This window comes from Martes martes (assembly GCF_963455335.1).
Source record: "Martes martes genome assembly, chromosome: 5".
Taxonomy (NCBI): Eukaryota; Metazoa; Chordata; class Mammalia; order Carnivora; family Mustelidae; genus Martes; species Martes martes.
In genome coordinates this window covers 72,066,819-72,089,688 of record NC_137892.1, presented here as the reverse complement: position 1 = coordinate 72,089,688, position 22,870 = coordinate 72,066,819, and the positions used below count along the sequence as shown (strand labels likewise).

Sequence of the window (22,870 nt, the reverse complement as noted above, 5' to 3'; positions counted from 1 at the left end):
AAGTACTGTAAAGCTGTAGCTTAAGGGGAGGTATATACAAGTTTCACAAAATTTGTGTTTTTGTGTGAATACTCAATCACACAAGTGCTTTTTCTGGAGACAGCCATTTTACTTGCGCATGCAACATAAGTACGTGCCATTTCTCTCCACAGATTAAAAAGATGTGTATGCTAGGGTTAAGGAAATTATTTTTAATAGTTAATGAAATTAGGAATTTTTGCCCCCTTTGTCAAGGACATTCTTAGATTAGCATGTTGAAACAATCTTAAATTTTGTATGCTATGATTGCAAGGAAGTGAAGAATACAAAATACCACTATTAGTGCAGTTTGGCATCGCTGCCTTGTTTCCTCCTAAGGTGCAGCAGCTTAATCTAGTATGCTTTTACACCATGAGTGCAAATGCCAACAAAGTGAAGAAGGTCAAAAGAGTCTTAGCATTATACTGAAAATTGTTTTGGCCTTGTAGACCCTTCCAAAGGGCCTCCAGGACCCTCAGCAAGGTTCTGGGGATGAATTTTGGGAGCAGCTGCCCAGGAGCACATACTTCGTTATCCGTCATTGGGTTGCAAGTTTGTTTTTTTTTTAAGATTTTTATTTATGTATTTGACAGACAGAGATCACAAGTAGGCAGAGAGGCAGGCATAGAGAGGGGGAAGCAGGCTCCCCACTGAGCAGGGAGCCTGATGTGGGACTCGATTCCAGGACCGGGAGATCATGACTGAGCCCAAGGCAGAGGCTCAACCCACTGAGCCACCCAGGCGCCCCTGAGTTGCAAGTTCTATGTGGACCGTCTGTAACCGTCTTTTACGTGCCCTTGTCTAACAGTGTCTGGAAAGTAAGGCTCAATAAATATTAGTACCTGCGAAATGAGAGACTGAATGACAAGTTATAAAACGACCGCATAGCTTTCACCTCACTGCTTCCTTTCTTAATTCAATCAGAACTTAAACGTTTTCTAAATTTTTCTTTTTCTTTCTTTTCTTTTTTAATTAGGACGCTGGCCAACGTTTTCAATAGTTGGGGCGGGGCAGCGGCCTGCATGTGATCACGACGCGCTACGGTTTGGTCAAGCATTCATCTGTGATGCCAGAGAGTCCTTCCTCCTTCCCAACCCCGCACCAGCAGGCCAGGCCTCTTGGTTCCCAGTTCTACCTAGATTTAAGAACGGAAAGATCTGAGTCTCCTACATTTTTAGGAGTACTGAAATTTGATTCATTCGAAGCGGGGGAAGAAAATCAATAAATATCCTAACGAGAAGACTAACAGGAGCTACCTACGGCTCGAAGAGTCCGGAGCCCCAGGCTACAGCCTCTGCTAACCCGCCGGGTTGCCGGAGCGACGCTTCCGGCCGGCGCGCGCAGCCCTGGGAGCAGGGGAGTTGTGGAATGGGCGGCTAGACCTGCCCGCCGCCGTGAATTCGCCAGCGGGAGCGCGCTCGCGGCCGCGCGTTCTTCGCTTTCCCGGCTCCGTCGCTGACGCGTCGTAGACGTTGGGGAGCGGAGGACAGCAGCAACGGGTCGGGATGAACAGCGGCGGCGGCTTCGGTTTGGCTTTAGGCTTCGGCCTTACCCCTACGGCGGTGATTCAGGTGACCAATCTGTCGTCGGCGGTGACCAGCGAGCAGATGCGGACGCTTTTTTCCTTCCTAGGAGAAATCGAGGAGCTGCGGCTTTACCCCCCAGAGTAAGTGCTCGAGCTCGGCTGGGGGAGGGGCGCGGGCGCCATAGAGACCTCGGGCACTGAGGCGTTGGGGAGAGCGCGGGCGGGGGCGCGCGGTGCCCGTCACGTGACTGCCCGGGCTTACCTTGGTGCCCATGTTTGATTAGGGCACCGGGCGCGGGGTGGGGGGGCATGGGGAGGGGCCGAGGTCCTGTTCTCCTTGTTAGTTAGACTGGGGGTTAACTTATGCACCGAGCCTTTAGAGAAAATTTAGGGAAGTTTTTTTTTTCGTGCGTCCCTGATTTCTGGTCTCGGTCGGCTCCTCGTATTCAGTGCCTCCCCCGTTTCCTTTTTCTTCCCGAACTTAAGATGGCCGCAGGTGGGCCCGGAATAGTCCTCATGGCAAACGCCTGTTAAGCGTTTTTGCAATGTGAAAACCGCGCGGGGGAAACTGTCTACTTGTTAGGGCCTTAGTGTTAGGCCGTTGTTACTGATTAGAAAGCCTGCGGCTCATGGCCGGTTGGAATTGAGGCTGTATTTGTTCCCCAGGGCGGTGTTCACAGATTTAGCATCTTCTTGTTTAATCTGACCGAGCTCATCCATGTTGTTAAGATCATGTCTATTCGCCCTTTTGGCCGCGGATTAAAATTTCCGCTTTGAAGGTCACACTGTCCTAAGCCTTTCATAAAAAGAATTAGTCGGTGCAGGATTATCCCTGTTGGAAGCTTTGAAAGTCTCTATTTAAGTCTACATGTGGCTCGCGGCCGCTTCTCAAGTACTGTATTTTGAAGTAACATTTCTCTTGTATGGTACTAATCTACTCAAAATTTGTAAGGGGTTTTGGGTTGTTCACATTATTACACGCACTTTTTTTGTTATTTTGTTTTTTGTTAAGGTAGAGTTTAGAATCTTAAAATCCTCAGCCTTTTTTCGTTGTGTCAGAATTCTTTGAAGGGAGGGCTAGTAGTTGCCCAGAATTTCTTTCTTTCCAAAAAAAAAAAAAAAAAAAGTATTTGACTTTCTCGTTTATTTCATAATGATGCATGTAGACCTCTTTTTCTTTCGGTTTCTGTCTGTAAGTATATCGCATTGCCACAGCATAGATACTGGTAAAGGCTGGTATTTGGATTTTTAAATTTTTTGAAGTTTTCCCCCTCTCCTTTTTGTTTTGAAATATATAATGTATACAGAATAGTTGAAAAGAATAACACCCACGTTTCCTTCACCTGTATTCCTTTCTTGCCAGTTGAGTTCTGTCTCCCTAGCTATCTATAACTTCTCCACTTAAACTCCCTCTTTCTTCCCATCCTTTTCAAAGTAGTTGCAGACACCAGGACTGTTAAGTATGTATCTCTTCAGAACAGGTACATTGCTCTACAATACCATAATACTGTTAACATGTTTAAGAAATTTAACATTGATAATGTATAAGTAGTTCATGTTTAAATTTTCCCAATTATTGTAATCATGTGTTTTTCTTTTTCTTTTTTTCATCCAAAATATAATCAGAAACCACCCATTTTATTTGGTTGTTACCTCCTTTAATCCAGAACAGTCCCCTGTCACATTTTTAAAAATCTTTCATGACATTGACATTTTGTCTCATAGTTTGTTTTGTAAAATGATTCTTAATCTGGGTTTATATAGATTGTTTCTACATGATTAGATTCAGATAATACTTTTTTGTCAAGAATACTTCATAAGTACGTGCATATATGTATTTATTGATCAGCAGTGGCATTTATAGTTTGAATATCTTTTGCAAATGCTTTCTGCTGTCTCTTCATTTCAGCATTCATAACTTTTTTTAATAATTGAGAAGTGTTTGGAAGAGTGCTGTACCCTTAAGAATTGGAATCAAGCAGTAAAATATTTTGTATATGAATCTTTGTAAACTAACCTTGCTTTCAAGGTTGTGGTAATAATGTGTCTCATAGGTAGAAATATATTACATAATATTATTCAATGCCAACATAATACCCCTTTCATAGTTAAAACCAGGGTATGGGTGGCAATATACTGACGGTCATTATCTGACACTTTGTAATGGGCTGTTTTTTGAAATCAGATATTACTTAGAGTTTAAAAGTCAAAGAGAATAAAAAGCTATTAACTTAAACATGGAGTTAGTGTATCACAAACTATAATACGTTTTCAAAATTGTAACGTAAACATAGCACATATGGGCCCTGCAAAATTCTTAATCATTTTTTCCTTAAGTGTAGTCCCTTATTACTGTTTTTCAGAAATATTGCCATGCTTTACTAACAGTGTGTTTTCTTTATAATGAAGTTGTAACCTGGTTTTTATGTTAAAGATGTATTTGCAAATTTGAGCTGAAATGGGTAACAGTGCGATAGTAGTAGTTGTATTGAGGACTGATAACTGTTTTGCAGTGTCTTGAAAACAGTACTTTATGATTTAAAAAAAATTTTTTTTAAGATTTTATTTATTTATTTGACAGAGAGAGATAACAAGTAGGCAGAGAGGCGGGCAGAAAGAGAGGGGGGAAGCAGGCTCCCTGCTGAGCAGAGAGCCCGATGCAGGGCTCCTCCCAGGACCCTGGGATCATGACCCCAGCCGAGGGCAGAGGCTTCACCCACTGAGCCACCCAGGTGCCCCAGTACTTTATGATAAATGTTTGGAAGCTGAGTAGAATTTCATTTGTTTTGAATTTGGAAATAGAGTTCTTTAAAAGAATGTGAAAACAGTTTCTCATTAAGATTTTAAGAATTCCTTTGCTAATATGAAAATTCAGATTTTAAATTTAACTCTTTTGGAATGAAGGTGTGATTCAGTTTCTTAGTTTTTAAACATGGGTAATGTTTCTTAGTTTTTAAACATCGGTGAACATTCATTATACATGTTAAAAATTCTTTTTTTGTGCTATTGGATGTAAATACACAGAATTTTTGCTTTCACTTGTAGCATGACAAATGAATACCATACGTGAAAACCTTTTTATAGCAATAAGAAACTTTTGTAGTTTTTTAGTCATTTCTTTTTTTAGGTGTACTGTACAGACAGAAAAGTATATGAATAAAAATACAGCTTGATGAATTTCCACAAAGTGAACACACCTGTGTAATCAGCACCCACATCAGGCTTGTGTGTACCCTAGCGTTGTCCCAATGTCCCTTTTCAAGTGACTAAACCCCAAAGGGTAATCCTATCCTGATTTCTAGCACCATTTCTCACATTAACACCTGGATTTTTTTTTTGCTTGCTGGTTTTCATTTGTCTGGTCTTCAAAGGATTAATAAGGAAGAATCTGTCAACTAATTTAATTAGTTAAAAAAATTAATAGGACCAGTATAACCATTTTATGAGAAATAGAGAAAAAGAAACACCACTTAACGATTCTCTCTCCATTTCCATAGATTTCCTGCAGTTCTTTTTATATGTGCTTATTTTAATGTAGCATAATCAAAGGATTTATACACTTATGATGAACTTTTTTCATTCAACATATAATTATTTTTTCATATTGCTGTGGCTTATAGTAATAACATTTTAAAGGCTGTAATTGTGTCATAAGTGTGTTTTTCAAATTCTGTCATTGCCTATATTGGTTCTTTTGTTTTGGTGTTTTAAGTCAATTGGTTTTAGCTGGAAACATTTGAAAATGTGTCTTTTTGATTTTCTGTACTGATGGGAGACCTTCTGGCATTTGGTGGGCAAGGATCAGTAATTCATAAGAAAATCTTAACATAAGGCAAAATTATGCCATCCAGAGTATACTAGAATCCTCTGAGAAACCCTGTTTTAAATTGTGTGTCACTTAATATTTTTATATGTGAGTCTATGTACTTTGTCCATGCTTTGGATTATATCTTTTTTGATAGATCCTACAATAAAAGACTGGATATATAAGTACCGCTTGACTTTTTAAAAAAGATTGTACTGTGCCATCACTATGTTTAATGAAAAACAAAATAACCAGTTAGGGCCTAGGAAATTTAACTGATGCTCAAAAAGTTGGTTCTGTAATTTCTGCGGTAAACTCCTAGTCAGAAATTCTGATTTTTTGGAAAAACGGTTGTAGACCGTTTTATATTTGAAAAAAGAAACAAAACTTGATTGAACAAATGAGGTGGAAGTAAAATTTGCTATATTTGGCTACTGCTACTTTCCTTAGAAGCATTTGGAATATGTACCATCCTTTTAAAAATGAAGACTCTAGGTCAAAATTACACTTAAAATTGATAATTCTATTTAATTTTAAAAAGTAAATCTATTTAAAAGTGAGATGTATTAGAACAAAAGCTGTAAATATAAAATTTGGGAAGTGATTTATAAATAAAAATATATTTGTTGGAGCGCCTGGGCGGCTCAGTGGATTTTAAGCCTCTGCCTTCAGCTCAGGTCATGATCTCAGAGTCCTGGGATCCGCCTCGCATCGAGCTCTCTGCTCAGCAGGGAGCACCCCCCCCCCCCCCCGCCACTTGTGATCTCTGTCTGTCAAATAAATAAATAAATTCTTTAAAAAAAATACATTTGTTGAGAAATTCACCTTCCGTATTTAGGCTTGCCACTGTATTGTATTTTAGATGTAATGTTCAAAATAAAAGTGTTAAATATAAGTTGATCTCTATTCTGTATTTTAAGAAAGGTAATTGGAGATGAAGATAAAGAAAATTCGTCAAAACAGTGGTGTAGCTATGTCTAGTGACCATACTCCTATTGTGATGTTTGGTCTGCACTGATCAGTCTGTCAGCCAGTTCTGGGCTTCTCAGATCTTGATAGTCTATTATAATATGAAGTTGCTTTACCATCCAGTTTCATATTTCCTTTTCCTCTGGATGTTTTTAAATTTGAAATGGTGTGGATTTTAAGTAGGGGTATTGGAAAAAGTGTTTTTTCTTTTCCACAGTGATTATTTAGGTTTCCATTCTTTCACAAAAGGATCTATTTAGGGAATGTAGTTTCAATGGTGGTTTGTTTAGGCTCTTGAAGATTTCAGTGCTTAAAGAGAGTATACTTGTATTTGATAGGGCCTTTTTTTTTTAATATTTTATTTATTTGTTTGACAGACATAGATCACAAGTAGGCAGAGAGGCAGGCAGAGAGAGAGGAGGAAGCAGGCTTCCCACTGAGCAGAGAGCCCAATGCGGGGCTCGATCCCAGGACCCTGGGATCATGACCTGAGCCAAAGGCAAAGGCAGAGGCTTTAACCCACTGAGCCACCCAGGCACCCCTTGCTAGGGCTTTAGTAGCTGATTGTAATTTTAGGTTTTTTTGGGGGGCAGGCTGGTTTCAGAAGACAAACAGCGCTACCCAGTCTACCTCAAGAAGAGATTAAAATTACTAAAAAGGTGGATATTTTCCTAAATTGAAATAAAGACTGTAGTACAAGTAAGCCTCATGGGAGTTGGGACTGGGAACCAGGAAGATAACCACCATCCAAGGCAACTCTCTGCTTCTTCTCAGAGGCTTTATTGTCTGCTCAGTTTGTTTCCATTTATCTGCTCTATATTCTTTGCAGACTTCTTTTGTACTATTTTGGCATCTGGCCCAAGCCTTGAGTCTAAGTGACTTTTCAGCACGAGAGAGAATCTTGTTTTAAGTTGATTTTATCAAGCCACCCAAATTATAGGTTGTTGGTTAGTCAGTAAAATGGACCCTTGTGTCATGTAGCAAATCAGTTGTTAGAGGCTTCTAAAATCTATTGAGGGTTTCACCTAAGAAACCATAAGGCTGTGCTAAAAGTGTATAGAATGTCCTGGTAGCACATAGAGGAGAGGTATTTACTCACTTTGAAACCTTAAAGTAGCTTTGCAGAAGACTTGGAAACTTGAGTCTTGGAGAAAAGTGGAATTTCCACTCACAAAGGGAGGTAGGATATTCTAGGCGAATGGAACAACATGTACAAAGATGGCCCAGATACTCAGAATATGTTGTAGAAACCACAAGAATTTCTAATGCCTGGATTTTGGAGAGCATTTAGATGGTAAAACAAGAACAGAAGGGGTGTGTTTAAGGAAATTTAAGCAGTGGAATGACATGACATAATTTATAGTTTTGAAGGATCACTCTGGCAGCTTTTTTGAAAGACCATTATTAAGGAGTTTGGATTGGAGTCACTGTGATTGGTTAGGAGCCATTGTAATAATCTGGGTGAGAAATGATGAAGGTCTGAATTAAGGTCCTTATAGTGAGGATGATAAAATAATTAATGTGACAAATATTTGGGATGCAGTCTTCACAGGATTTAATGACCAATTGAATGAAAAGGGAAGGGTCAAAGATCAAAATACCCTTGCATCTTAGTAGTTTTGAAGAAAGATTATTTCTTATGCTAAGCTTGTGAAGTAGGGAACTCTACTCATTGTGGTCATTGACTTTAGGATGAAGCCGATGTAGTGGTCACCCATTTCTTAAATGGTGGCTGGTCACTGTGGCAGAGGAAGTGAACCAAGCAGTGACCCTGAAAGCTCCTGAATGTCAGTTCTGCTCATATTTAATTGGCCAAAACCAGTTCCTTGGGCACACCTGACTTCAAGGAACAACGAAATGGAATTTTATCATGTAGCCAGAAGAGATTTGGAAGTCTGTAGTGAGTGGAAGTAATGATGGTTACATTTAATGACTCCTAGATTTGTGACTTGAGTAATGCTGTGGTATTTTTAACTGGGAGGTAAAGTCCAAGACAAAAACCAGGTTTGGTGAGGAAGAAGGATGATGAATTTAGACTTAGTAACTTTTGGGGGGTGGTGTAATATTCCAGCAGACACTTGGATCTGGGAGTCTAAAGCTCAAGAGAGGCCTAAATTGGAGATTTGGTAATGTAAAGGTGAGTTAAGTGTGGATACGACTGTTTTTACCCAGTGACAAATTCATAAAGTGCTTGACTCGGATGTTTGTGTGGGGAGGTGTGGAGTAGGCATAGTTGGAGTGGGCCTGTTGAAGCCTGAATTGGATAGCCTTAGGCAGAAATGAATTGAGTTGCGTTGGGTGAGAAAGGGGTAGTTTCATTTTGTCATCTTTTATTAGCCTGACTAGTTATGTTAATAATAACATAAATAGTTTCAAGTTCTAAGTGCTAATATGTTTTATCTTCACAGTGTTTGGGTAATGGCATAAACATGTATGTTTAATCATTATCAAGGTGGATTTGTTGCCTTATGTGAAAGATTTTTTATTTTAAAAATGGCTAATATTTGGAATTGCCAATTAAGTAGTACATTAAAATGCTTTTTAAATTTTTTTTTCTTTAATAGAGAAGGAGGGAAAGGATCTTAAGCAGACTTCAAAGCTAGTGCCGAGCCTGACCTGGGGCTCCAACCCTGAGATCGTGACCAAATCAAGACAAATCAAGAGTCGGACACTTAACCGACTAAGCCACCCAGGCACTCCTAAAATTCTTTTTTTTTTTTTTTTAAGATTTTATTTATTTGACAGAGAGAGATCACAAATAGGCAGAGAGGCAGGCAGAGAGAGTGGGGGGGAAGCAGGCTCCCTGCTGAGCAGAGAGTCCAACGCTTGGGACCCTATCCCAGGATCCTAAGATCATGACCTGAGCCGAAGGCAGAGGCTTTAACCCACTGAGCCACTCAGGCGCCCCTAAAATGCTTATAAAATTCTTGATTAGTTGAATGATGAAGATTGCATGAGATTATTAGATTTAGATAATTAAACTTTAAGTCCCACCTTTGCCATTTACTAGGGCTAGGATTATGGTCAACTTTCTTCTTGATCTGTTTTGTAAACTAGATTATTGTTACTGCACGAGGCAAAGATGATATTTTTCAGATGATCTCACTGCTTTCTTAGCGTGAATTTTTTTTTTTTTTAAGTGTGAAAAAATCTTAATGCTTTAAAGGAGTTGTATATGTTCTTTATTAGGTATGTATTTAGTTTGAATAGGAGTTTTTTTTCCTTGCTAAAGACAATTTTAGACTTTAATTGAAAATAATCTTGGACAGATTGATAAAATGATCATCAGTGAATATAGTATATTCTGCAGACTAACAAGATGGATTTATATTATAAAAAACTGCTTTTGTTTGCTTCGTGTTTTTGTTTTGTTTTTGTTCTTTTTACTATAGGTCTACCTAGGTTAAACTGAGTCTCATACGATTTAGAAGAGTATGTTCTTTTGCATATGAAATACATAATATTTTGTAAAATCTTTGGAAAATCATAATGCTGCCTAGCGTAAAGCAGTTTCTTCTGCATGTGAAAGACCTTAATTTTAATTCTGTGTTACCTATTTGCAAGACTCTGGTGAAGTTTTTAGTGATCTAAAACCTGGGGAGTTGCATTAGGAAGGGTTGAAAGTGGTTACAGAATTTGGAGTTGTGAGGATTGGGACTTTTATAAAGTGATTTTGCCTATTGATGATAGACTGGTTGAACATTTTTGGGTTAAATCTGCTGTTTTCACATTTTGGTCTAAGAACTCGTCAATTTACATTTCCAGTTTTTACAAATAAGACGATAGGCCTTCCTAGATGCTGTCAACTTTTGCAGACAAATCACCGTGAAAAGACTTAAGTTTTACTTGGTACAGCCATTCTGGAAAATTGTATGGAGGTTTCTCAAGAGGTTAAAAATAGAACTGTCCAGGGGCATCTGGGTGGCTCAGTGGGTTAAAGCGTGTGCCTTCAGCTTGGGTCATGATCTCAGGGTCCTGGGATCAAGCCCCTGCATTGGGCTGTCCGCTCAGTGGGGAGTCTGCTTACCCCCCCCCCACCTGTCTCTCTGCCTACTCGTGATCTGTCAAATAAATAAAAATCTTAAATTAAAAACAGATAGACTGTCCTTCTACCCAACAATTGCACTAGTAGGTATTTACCCAAAGAATACAAAAATACTAATTCAAACGGATACAAGCGCCCCGAAGTTTATAGCCAAAATATGGAAACAGCCCAAATGTCCATTGACTAGTGAATGGATAAAGAAGATGGGTATATATACAATGGAATATTATTCAGTTTATTAAAAAAAATGAAATCTTACCATTTTTAATGGCATGGAGTTAGAGAGTATCATACTATGCAAAGTAAGTCAGAGAAAGACAAATACCATATGACGTCACTGGAATTTAAGAAACAGAACAAATAAGCAAAGAAAGGGAGAAAGAGGGAGGCAAACCAAGAAACAGACTCTTAACTATAGGGAATAAACTGATGGTAACTGTATATTAACTAATTGGAATTTAAATAAAAACTTGAAAATATAAAACTTTTTTAATGTGTTTTAATGATCTTTAGCAATAAAAATTCTTGTCTTGGTTATGTAAGATTATATGAAAATATAAGAGAAATTTCAGATGAAAATGACAAAACCAACCAAATGTTTATTAGTCCAATTGTTTTTCTTTTTATCTTGCAGCAACGCTCCTCTTGCTTTTTCTTCCAAAGTATGTTATGTTAAGTTTCGTGACCCATCAAGTGTTGGCGTGGCCCAGCATCTAACTAACACGGTTTTTATTGACAGAGCTCTGATAGTTGTACCCTGTGCAGAAGGTTGGTATCTCACGTGTTTTTTTCTATTTTAATCTCTGTCCTGTGTGTTACTACCTTTGGTTTTCCTAGAAATTGGTAGGTAGGTAGTACATTGTTGTATATGTGTGTGTGGGGGGTGTGTGTGTAAGAATGAAATTTGGAGAAGGAAAGGATTTTTACCTAATAATAAAATATATTATAATTGTTAATTTATTACTTATGTATGCTTGAGATTTAATAGCCAAACATTTTTTAAAAAATCATGAATTCTGATTTGCTTTGGCTTTCTGTAGTCAGTTTGCAAGTTGTAAAGAAAGCTTTCTGAAATTAAAATATTAACTTGGTAGGGGAAATTATTTTAAATGTATAAATAAGTGAGCATTTGCCTCTATATACAATATTAATGATATCACATAAATAAAAACTGCATTTTGCCAAATTGGGGTTAAGTGGTATTATGTATATAAGAAAAATACTCATAATTTAATCTCTAAAGTATCCTCTTAAGGTAATTCACCTTCTCATTGAGACCATTATTGCATATTTATTGTGATTGCTATGCAACTGAAATTTATTTTTTTCTTTTAATGGCTTGCTTTTCTTGGGGGGGGTGGGATGGGTAATTGAAGAAAAATCATGGAAAGTAATTTTCTAAAGCTTCCGTTAAGGAAATATTGTTGAAGATGGGAACAAGGCCAAAAGCCTTATAGTCTATTAAATAAATTTAAGGCTTAACCTGCTTTAAGAACTAATTATTACTAATACTTAATTTTTAGTTATTTTTATTTACAGAGCCATTCACATATAATAGGCTGTGCTGAATTTGACAGTTCCGGTGTGTAGTTAACTTTTATTTAGAGTACACTGGTATGTGTACATGGATTTTAGAACAGGTTATTATAATTTAAATGTCCTTAAAATATGTTTTCCCCGGCGGATAGTGGTAACTGTTTCACAACATAAAAAATAGACCTGAAACAATTTAAGGAGCTTTTGTATGTAATGTTTTAAAGCCTCTGTTAGAAACCAGGCTAATATTAAAATAACTTGATATATGGTACACAGTGCTACACTTTCAAAGTTTGATGCTTATTTCAGAATGCCTATTCTGGGATGTCAAAAGTTACAGTAGAACAGTAGATAGAGTAGAAACCATTTGTTTGGTTTTGAAGTCCCAGAATAGGACATTCTGGAATTTTTTTTTTTTTCCAGATGGATTTGAAGGTGTTTTTCCCATGCCTGGGTGTTAGAATGGAGTAGGTAGAATAAAAATGGATTAAAGTTAATTAATCGCTGAATCTGTCCTTACCTATTGATCTGTAAGGGGACAGTCAGCCCAGAATTGGAGAGCAAGGTGAGAAAAGAGCTGGTAAATGGTTTAGTTCTGCATACCAAGTTCATACCAGTTTCACACCAGGTAAATTACATGGGAAAAAAGAAATCAGAAGGTTTATTAAATAGGAATATTAATCCTGTCACAAAACTATGCCACCAGCAGTACAAGCTCATTACTAAATTGGAAGGAAGAATTTTTATCAGTGTTGCTTTGTTGGAACCTTGCTACATTTCCATAGAATTTTTCATATGTTTGAGAAGCCCAAGCCATGATTTCTCATTAAGTGTTCAAGGTTATGGGCATGTAGAGGTTCTCTTTTTTGTCTGTTTTATTTAATAGAGCTTAGTAAATACACATTTATTATCATAGCTCTTGAATATTTTTAATACTAACATTTTAAGAGGTTCTCTAGTTTTGTATATGTGCTGCCGAAGCGAGCACGAGGTTCTCTAGTTTTGAACATGAAAGTTCAAGCACATACTTAATTTCAGTTTAGTTGTAAGTATTTTAGAACACTGATAAAATAATTGGTATTGGAGAAACATTGAGATACATAATTTTCATTAATTTAACTAAACACCACTGAATAACCTTATAGAATCTGAGGAATTTTATAGTGAGCTGTTGAAGATATGATTATGCACTGCAAGCAAGGTAATAATGTGTTATTATACTGAAAAAGATAGCAAAGTGAGTTTTGAAATAAACCAAAAGAAAGAGTTCCAGTGGAGTAAGTTTTGTTAGAGGAGATGGGGTGCTGTAAGCATTCTTCTATTTACTTCACTGATGCATTCTTTCTTTGATGTTATAGAAACAGCATTATGAAAGAAATGAGAAAACCATAGGAACAGTTTTAAGTTTTTTCATTTTCTTTCAATTTGCTGTTTTTTTGTAATGCAGTTTTGTAACAAGACCCAAAGCTGTATAAAGTAATGTTTGATGTGTAAAAGTTTTATACATATTAAGTATTAGCTATTGTTAATAAAACATGCCGTTTCAAAATAAAATATGCTCTCATTATACTTGTCCAGATATGATCTCTTTTTGTTGTTGCGTGCATCTCAGATTTCTTTTTTGTAAATGTTAACACTTAGAAAAAGATAAGGTCAAACATAACAAGGGTGTCAAGCCTAATCATCAGTCGTAACTTTATGTCCACATTTTCTGGTAGATGGATTTTGACTATTAATTTGGTTTTGTATGTTTTCTCTATGTGATATTTGTGCATTATTAGATGACTAGACTGGCCAAGGCAGACCTGTTACACTTGCCTGAGTTAGGCATTGTTTGCCATGCCACTAAACCTGCCGTCAAGTGAAACCTTCATTGGGGAAATGAGATCGGAGTCTGAACCGCAGAAGATGGACGCCCTGTCTCTGTTTTTTATTGTTTTACTTTAATTTCATTTCTTTTTCTTTATTTTGTCCCTTTTTTTGTTTTTGTTTTTGTTTTTGTTTTGTTAAATCTCTTTCACTTATAACTTGTGAGCTGGTTTTCCAGTTCTTTGTAAATGGTATTCCATTAAGGGTTCATAACATTGCTTTGCAGATTATATTGGGAGATGATTAGCAGAGCTCAATCTTAGAATGAAATAAGTTTTCATAGTAAACTAGGATACAGTGTTTTGAAGCTCAGTGTGAGTCTTAATTGGTGTTTATAGACTGCACAGTACATTTTGTTCTGGAAACACTAAAACACTAATAGAAATCTTAGGAACATTTTCTGACCTCATTGCAACATTTTTGAATTTTTCTCCCAAATCTTCATCTTTCATAAAAACCAAATGATAGCTTCTAATTTTCATCCTTCCCCCTCCTCTAAAATTTTAGGCATACAGAATCCTCAAGGAGAATAAGTAAATTTCTTAGAACAATCTAGGGGTAGAGGACAAGCAGAGACATTTACTTTTTTGATTTATTATATAAAAGAACTTATTTCCTTGACTTACAAAGACTTTTGCTAGCCTGTGTGGGGAATGGATATTTGAGAAACTTGTTGAAAACTTACTTGGTGTGTGTATTTCTCTGCTTGAATTTTTTGAAAAATTTTCAGATGTTACTAGCTTCTAAATGGATTCTGAGATTAGGGCTAGCACTTTATTTTAATACTCTGAGATATGTTTTTTTCTCTCAGTTGTCTTTGAGAAGTATAGTTTGGGAAAAATGCTTAAATGCTTGTTTGTTTTATATTTTTGTATATACTCTGGTAGTATTTGGAGGGTAAATTTGATAGAATTCTATCTTGGGAGTTAAGCAACAGAACTTTTTTCTTAAAGTATCTTTAATGGTCATTAGAATAAGAAAAAATGTGCTTACAGTTAGACTTAATATTTCAAATAGTTTATTACTACTGTGAGAGGCAGTGAGAGTCAGATGACTTATTGGTATTTTTTTTAAGCCAAAAGTGAAAGTATAATATTAAGTATTCATCTTTTGGCTTGTGTTGAATACTTTTTATTTTGTGTAGGCTTTCTACACTGTCTTCTGTGGGCAGTTTTGCTTATTTAATAGACAAGTAATCTTAAATTGAGGGCATTAATGAATTGAAACTTTGTTTTTTGATGCAAAAATTAGGGTGACAAAGCATAAGGTTTACACTACAGGACCTCAGTCAATTTATCAAGATGTTTTCAGGTTTTATAAGCATTAAAAATAACACCTATTTATAACAGATAAAATGGGTCTGGTAGCAATTTAAATAGCTTAGTATATATAGGTGGGTATACAGATACGTGTATTAATACCAATAACTAATAAACATAAAATAAATTACTGTTATTTGATGTCTTCAGTAAGGCCTACCTACCTTTTATTTATGCATGTTAAAAAAAATCTGTGCTTGTGCAGAATTTACACTGAAATTATAAAATAACTGTTTTTGAAATTAGTCAATTAATATAGACTTAGATGTTGCAAAATTTAGGAAAAAGTAGACCTTTGTTAGAGCTAATCATATGTAATTTTTCTGTTCCTATAAGTAAGGTTGTAACTATTATTTAAAGCAAAATTTAAAAGCTGTCTTGAATTCCATCCATGTTTAGAGGTATATTCAGATAATATTGTTTAGAGATTTATCCCTCCACATCTGGTTGTTTTAAGTAGAATTTTTACTTCTAAAATCCAGCATGGTGCTTTTGAAAACTTACTCTATATGCTATTTTCAAATTAGTGTGATTTTGTACACTGTGTTTTATTTTTGAGGACTCCATAACGGAAATGTATAGCCAACTACCACATAACTATAGTAGTTCTTTTAAAATAGATCTATGTAGACAACTTTTTAAGAAATAATTTTAACAGGGGCAATAAGAAAGAGGACACAAAGGGAAAATGTGTGAAAGTTGCAGTTCATATCAAAATTAATTGATTAGAGTTTAGTAATTAAATATGGCAAATTGATGAACTTTAGAGTAAAATTTTCAATTTTTAGTCGTAGGGATTTTTTCTTTATTTTTAGTGTCTAAGATTATTTTAGTGTTACTGTCATTTTTATTAGGCAATTTAGATGTTTATAAGCAAGACATTTAGGCATTAACCATCCCTCTTCAGATAAGTATACATAAATTGGGTCTAAAAATCAGGACTTTAAGAAGTTTCCTGAGACAAGGGAACTTCTGTTAGTGATTTTCAAAAATTTTAGTCATTTTCCAAGGCATGTTCTTTTGGAATTGGATTTTTAAGCATCTCTGACCTAGTTGGTGAGATGTCTTTTTAACTGGATGGGTGTAAGCTTCCTTTTAAATTGAAGCTGATTACATGGAGTAGGCTTTTGTTTTTTTCTGTCTACTTGAAATTTAATGGAATTTATTGGAAGGTTATCAAAACTGTTTACATCACCAGTAGGTAGTTTAGTAAGCAGGATAGGGGCACTCATTAAGGAACAAATTTCAATTCGCACATATTTGTTTTTTCTTTTTCTTTTTTTTGACTAATTTGGTTATTTGCCATTTCTGGGGATTAAACTTTAAAAAATGTTCTTCTTTTCTGTATCTGATGTTCTGTGTGCTATTAGTGATGCAGCCAACACGAACGGTTGTCATGTGTAACACAACTTTCGATCACCGCGAAAACACCGTCCTGGGAAAGCGTCCATGCTTGATATCGTTTGGTTCATGAACATTAAGTTTCCAGTACAGGTGACCCATAGCTCAAAGTGTTAAATAATTGTCTACATTATTCAATTTTTAAAATAATATTCCATTAATGAGATTGTTAGTCTTTGAAGTTTTGCTCACTTTTATTTTTCCTAGTAGAGCAGGATAAAAGGAAAGACTTAAGTTCTTATTTATTTCTTTGTACAGATCTGATAGATAGATTCATTTATTATTATTTTTTTTTAAGTGCAAGGGTAATTGTAAAATCATAGTGTAAAGTTTGTGTGGTGTTTCTGCTTTCCATAATGTTTGGAACTTGCCTCTGCAGGTAAAATTCCAGAGGAATCCAAAGCCCTCTCTTTATTGGCTCCTGCTCCAACCATGACGAGTTTAATGCCTGGTGCAGGCTTGCTTCCCATACCGACCCCAAATCCCTTGACTACAGTAAGTATTCCACACCCTCTTCTGAAAGAGATTTATATTGAATTGTGTAATCATTTGACTAAAGAGCTTAGAAAGTTATTTGTTTTGAATCTTTTTTCCTTTTTTTTAATTGAAAAGGATTCAAAATGTCTACTTAACCCCTTCTCCTGCCACGTTATCACTGACTTAAACTGACTTTTGGAAATAATTCTGAAGTAATAGGGCATTCATTTAAATTTGAGAACTAAAATAGATTATTCATTAGAGAATATTGAAACCCAGCATTTTAGATTACATGGGGAATTGGAAAATCTAGGTAACTATATTTCCCAGTTCAAGAGGACTAAATCTATTGAAGTAAAATAAAATAAAATGAATCACAGCTTTATAACAGAAGAAAAATATCTCAGAGAAACATTTTTCTGATACTGAGAAAGTGTAACAAGGTAAAAACATGGTAAAAATATGTTTTCATTAACCACATAGAGTTAAATAGGAATTTAATACCTCCTTTGTGATTTCTAAGAGCGGTAAAGATAGATTTTGCTGTTACTGGGCTCTTGTCATATTTGTTTTAGAGAAGGGTCATTTTTCTTCAGAAATGAATGCAAGACAAAACATAAAGCTCACTTTAATTCTGTGGTGTGTCTTAGCTTTGTGGTGTTGGGAGTATTTAGGGAGTGAACTAATACTAACTTTATGATAGTAGTTAATTTTTTTTAAATACTGTTTTTTGGGGGCATCTGGGTGACTCAGTTGGTTGAGTGTCTGCCTCCTGCTCACGTCATGATCACAGGGTCCTGGGATCGAGCCCCGCGTTGGGCTCCTTGCTCAGCAGGGTGTCTGCTTCTCCCTCTCCCTCAGCCTGCCATTCCCCCTGGTTGTGCACTCTCCTTCTCTGTGTGTCAAATGATTGAATAAAAATCTTTAAAAAAAAATACTTTTTTTCTTTCTGTTTTTCCTTTTTAAAGATTTTATTTTTAAGTAATCTTTACACCCAGTGTGGGGCTTGAACTCACAACCCTGAGATCAAGAGTTGCATGCTCTACCAACTGAGCCAGCCAGCTCTCCCCACCCCACCTTTTAAAATTTTTTTTTTCCCACCTTTTTTAAAGTAAGTTCTCCCACTATAGGGGTTGACTTATCTGGAGAACAAGGGTCTCATGCTCTACTGATTAAGCCAGCCAGTGCCCCTTTGATGGAAGTTCATTTACTAAAGTTATAAAAGTGGTCTGTGAAACTTTGAAGTGCAAAATTTTGGGTCTTTTCTTTACATAGCATTGTACTACTGGAGACCTGCATTGTGATTGCTGGTGGGGAGAATGCTTTTTATTTTTATTTTTATTTTTTTTGGTCAGGGGGATGTATGTATGTATGTATGTATGTATTTATTTATTTAGGGAGGGGTGGAGAGAGAGGAGGGGCAGAGGGACATGGAAAGAGAATCTTAAGCAAGTTCCACACTCAGGATGGTGGCTGGGTGGGGCTCGATCTCACAACCCCAAGATCATGACTTGAGCCCAAATCAAGAGTTGGATGCTTAACTGACTGAGCCACAAAGGTACCCCCTCCTTTTATTTTAAAGACGTATTTATTTATTTTAGAGAGAGAAAGATCATGAGTTGGGGAAGGGGCAGAGGGAGAGAGAATCTCAAGCAGACTCCTGGCTGAGCAAGGAGCTCTGACACAGGGCTTGATCTCATGATCCTAAGATCATGACCTGAGTGGAATGAGTCACCCAGACATCCCAGGAAAATACCTTTTTTTTTTTTTTTTTTTTAAGATTTTATTTATTTACTTATTTGTCAGAGAGAGCATAAGTAGGCAGAGTGGCAGGCAGAGGCAGAGAAAGAAGCAGGCTCCCCGCTCAGCAAGGATCCCGATGCGGGACTCGATCCCAGGACTCCGTGGTCATGACCTGAGCCGAAGGCATCGGTTTAACCAACTGAGCCACCCAGGTGTCCCCCAGGAGAATACTTTTTAATTCAACATCTGATCGTTTGAGTTAAGCTTTTTACAAATTTTCTAGAAAATTTTATTTGTGTTATATTCTGGTATGTTTTAACATTTAATTCCTGGATCACTATCTTTTTTTCAGAAAGTATTATCTTGCTATCTTGACAATTCTTATGGTTTATTTAGCAACAGCATAATGTTTTTATTTAATTTGGTGCCTTGAGGGGAAATGGTTTTCTCTAAATTCATCTGTAGGTATATTATTTTGAAATTTAATTTATGAACAATTTGAATAGAAAACGGGACAGGTGGCCCACTGTGACTTGGCTCCTGCTTACCTCTCTGACATTTTTCCTACCTGTTTTCCTGGCTTACTCTACTTCAGCCATATTGGCTTTGTTGTTTCTTAGACATGCCAAGCATATTTTTGCCTTACGGCTTTTGTACTTACTCATCTTTTGCTTAGAACATTTCGTTTTCAGGAGGCCATGGTTTCTATGTCAGCAGGCAAAAGTGTTACATCAGGAGCCTAGGTAATCTTTTAACCCATTGAAGACCAACAAGGTAACTAAATAATGTGGGTTTTTTTAGATCAGGGCTAGAAAGTAGAGTAATCAAAACAAAGGTAATTGTATTGTTACAGAGCATCTGCATTCAGTAGAACTTTCTGCTCTGCTGAAAATGTCTTTGTACTATCAAGTGTCATAGCCACTGTAACGTGTGCCTATTGAGCACTCGAAATGTGTCCCTGAATTTTAATTAAAAAAAAATTTTTTTTTTTAAAGATTTTATTTATTTATTTGACAGACAGATCACAAGTAGGCAGAGAGGCAGGCAGAGAGAGAAGTGAGGAAGCAGGCTCCCCGCTGAGCAGAGAGCCTGATGCGGGGCTCGATCCCAGGACCCTGGGATCAGGACCCGAGCCGAAGGCAGAGGCTTTAGCCCACTGAGCCACCCAGGCACCCCTTAATTAAAATTTAGATAGCTGTATGGGATTAGTGAGCACCATATTAAATAGCATAGGTATAGCAGAATAGTGTGTGTATATATATACACACACACACACACAAATTATATATATGTATACTTATATACTATTATATATTATAGTATATATATATACTATATAGTATATACACTACTATAGTATAGTATACTATACTTACTTATAGTATACTTACTATACTTATTTATACTTACTATAGTAAAGTAAAAAGAAGAGACAGGAAAAAAGTTTCTAAAAAAGAGCTGAATGATCTTAAGTTTGAGAAACAAAGAGGTTGGATTCCGTGTGTGTATGTGTGTGTGTGTGTCTGTCTGTCTGTATAATGTCCCAGTGGAGAAAATTTGCAGGTCAAAGGGATTGACAACTAGGAGTGCCTGAAAAAGTTTGTTGAATACTTTAAATCCATTCAAAACTAAGAAATAAAAACAAACAAACAAACAAAAAAAACTAAGAAATAATAGAGTCATATTTGTGATTTAACTTAATGGTATATAATAATTCTTTTGTACAGTAAAAAAAAATTTAGTGACTCAAACATCTGTGTACAGGATAAGGTGTGGGAGGGGGATAAAGGAGTGTCAATACATAAGCAGAATGTGGAGAAAAACTAGGCTCAGAGGGTGATAGCCTTGACTCCCATCACTCACCTGTTTTGAATTAAGATATTTTAGACAACTTTAGGATAACTTGAAATGGTGCTGAGCAACAAATCCCAAGATCTGTTAATAGCGAGATACCACAGATTATAATAAATACTATGAAGAAAAAACAGGTGTTAGAAAGTGAAGCTTTATATAACATCAGGGAAAGCGTCTTGGAGGGGACGGGTGACCTGATGCTTGAAGGATTTGACTGGCAGAAGATGAGGAGGAGTTTTTTGACAAGAAATTCCAAGTAAAAGCTATAACGTGGGAAAAACTTTGTCTTCCAAGTAGAGTGGCAGTCAGTATAGTTGAAGCTTAGGAAATGGGGGCGGTGGTAGTATGTATTTTGAGATATTAGAGGGATAGATAGCATACTGATTATAGGACTTTTGGGCCATGGAAAGGAATTTGAATATTATTCAAAAGGTAATTAGAAACCATTGGTTAGCTTTAAGCAGGGTAAGACATAATTTGACATTTAAAAAAGAAAATACACAGGCTGTTAGGACAGTGTAAGTGATACTTGTTTCATCAACTTATGCTTTCACCTTTAGGAAGTGTTTTTATGTAGTATTTGTTTAATCTTAGTTTTGTAGCATTGTGTAGTCAGTGCTCAAAATTTTCTTTCTTTATTTGGACTGGGGGAGAGAGAGAGAGAGAAAGAGAGGGAGCGATTGGGAGGGGCAGAGTGAGAATGTTAAGCAGTTGCCATGCCCAGCGCAGAGCCTGACACAGGGCTCCATCTCACAACCCTGAGCTGAAATGGAGTAGGATGCTTAACTCACTGGGCTACCTAGGTGCCCCAGTGCCCCAACTTTTCTTAAATCTCATAAATGGAAATGAAAGTTGTAATTTTTTTCCCCTTGAAATGTCTTCTCATTAATTCTGCAAAGTCTTCTATTTTCAAATTTTGAGATCCTCTATCTTTCCTAGTTTAAGTTCACATTAAAAATATATTCCTTAGCCCTTGAACTAAAAACTGAATTTAGTAATGTTATGAAAGATCATTCAAAGCTTTTGTCCTCTTCCCATCAAAGTATATATAAGTTCAGTTTCTTTTCTTGGGTAAACTGTCCCTGTTTCAGTTTTAGACTGTGCGTGGTAGTACCTTGCTTTTACCACTTGGCATCTGAGTAGCTTTGTGAAATTTATTTAACCTCCATAAGTCTTTTTCTTTGTCTGTGAAATTGGCATAGTATTCATACAGCAACTTTATAGGACGTAAGTGCTGTAATAATGAGAATTGACTGTTCATTTTTAGTTTCAACTTTGAAAGTAATTAAAATACCCAGATAGTGGGGAAATGGACATTGGGGAGGGTATGTGCTATGATGAGTGCTGTGAAATGTGTAAACCAGACGATTCACAGACCTGTACCCCTGGGGATAAAAATACATTATATGTTTATTAAAATAAAAAAATTAAAAAAAAAAAAAAAGGGAAAAAAAAAAATAAAATACCCAGATAGTTAAGAATTATGTTGTATTTCTAATTACATGCCGAACTACGGTGACCTCCTCCTCAATTCAGACATATACCTGGCTTAAAGTTAGGATTCCGTAGTCACCTTCCATTCTTGTAGAGTTGATCGTTTTCTTTTTTAAGGTTAAAGAATAGTAATCTTCAATACTAACAGGAAGTATGTGTTCTTTCTTTTTTTAAATTTATAGTTGGGTGTTTCCCTTAGCAGTTTGGGAGCTATACCAGCAGCAGCACTAGACCCCAACATTGCAACGCTTGGAGAGATACCACAGCCACCACTTATGGGAAATGTGGATCCTTCCAAAATTGATGAAATTAGGAGAACAGTCTATGTTGGCAATTTGAATTCCCAGGTAACTAATTTAAGGAAAAACTGAGTGGTAGGTCCTCTTACTCTTTACCCCTTCTTCAAAATGATAGTGATTGACAAATATTTACCTAATTTTTGAAAAAATGTACTTTATTAAAGCATGACTTTGTTTCTTCAGACAACAACAGCTGATCAACTACTTGAATTTTTTAAACAAGTTGGAGAAGTGAAGTTTGTGCGGATGGCAGGTGATGAGACTCAGCCAACTCGGTTTGCTTTTGTGGAATTTGCAGACCAAAATTCTGTACCAAGGGCCCTTGCTTTTAATGGAGTTATGTTTGGAGACAGGCCACTGAAGTAAGAAACCCTAAACAAAGAAATTTTAATGATTTTGGAAAAACTTAAAGTATTTCTGATGTAATTAAGGCTTTTTTTTTTCTTTTTAATAGTAATTGGCAATTTGTGGAAAGGAAGACTTTGTGTTAAGTATAAATGAAATACATTAAGTTAC

At 36.3% G+C, this 22,870-nt stretch overlaps 1 protein-coding gene across 2 annotated transcripts in view; it reads left to right on the top strand.

Moving 5' to 3' along the window:
* Nucleotides 1-1,194: 1,194 nt before the first annotated feature.
* Nucleotides 1,195-22,870, top strand: part of SREK1 (splicing regulatory glutamic acid and lysine rich protein 1) — a 44,194-nt gene continuing 22,518 nt past the window's right edge. Inside the window, exons 1-6 of one of the 2 annotated variants that reach the window (XM_080804227.1) lie at nucleotides 1,484-1,684; nucleotides 10,997-11,130; nucleotides 13,680-16,580; nucleotides 16,867-16,982; nucleotides 22,238-22,402; nucleotides 22,538-22,716. In XM_080804227.1, coding sequence (XP_080660353.1) covers nucleotides 16,920-16,982; nucleotides 22,238-22,402; nucleotides 22,538-22,716 — 407 coding nt within the window. In that variant the 5' untranslated portion in view covers nucleotides 1,484-1,684; nucleotides 10,997-11,130; nucleotides 13,680-16,580; nucleotides 16,867-16,919. Of the gene's footprint in view, nucleotides 1,685-10,996; nucleotides 11,131-13,679; nucleotides 16,581-16,866; nucleotides 16,983-22,237; nucleotides 22,403-22,537; nucleotides 22,717-22,870 lie in introns of both variants that reach the window. The other variant, XM_080804226.1, reaches the window with a different exon arrangement.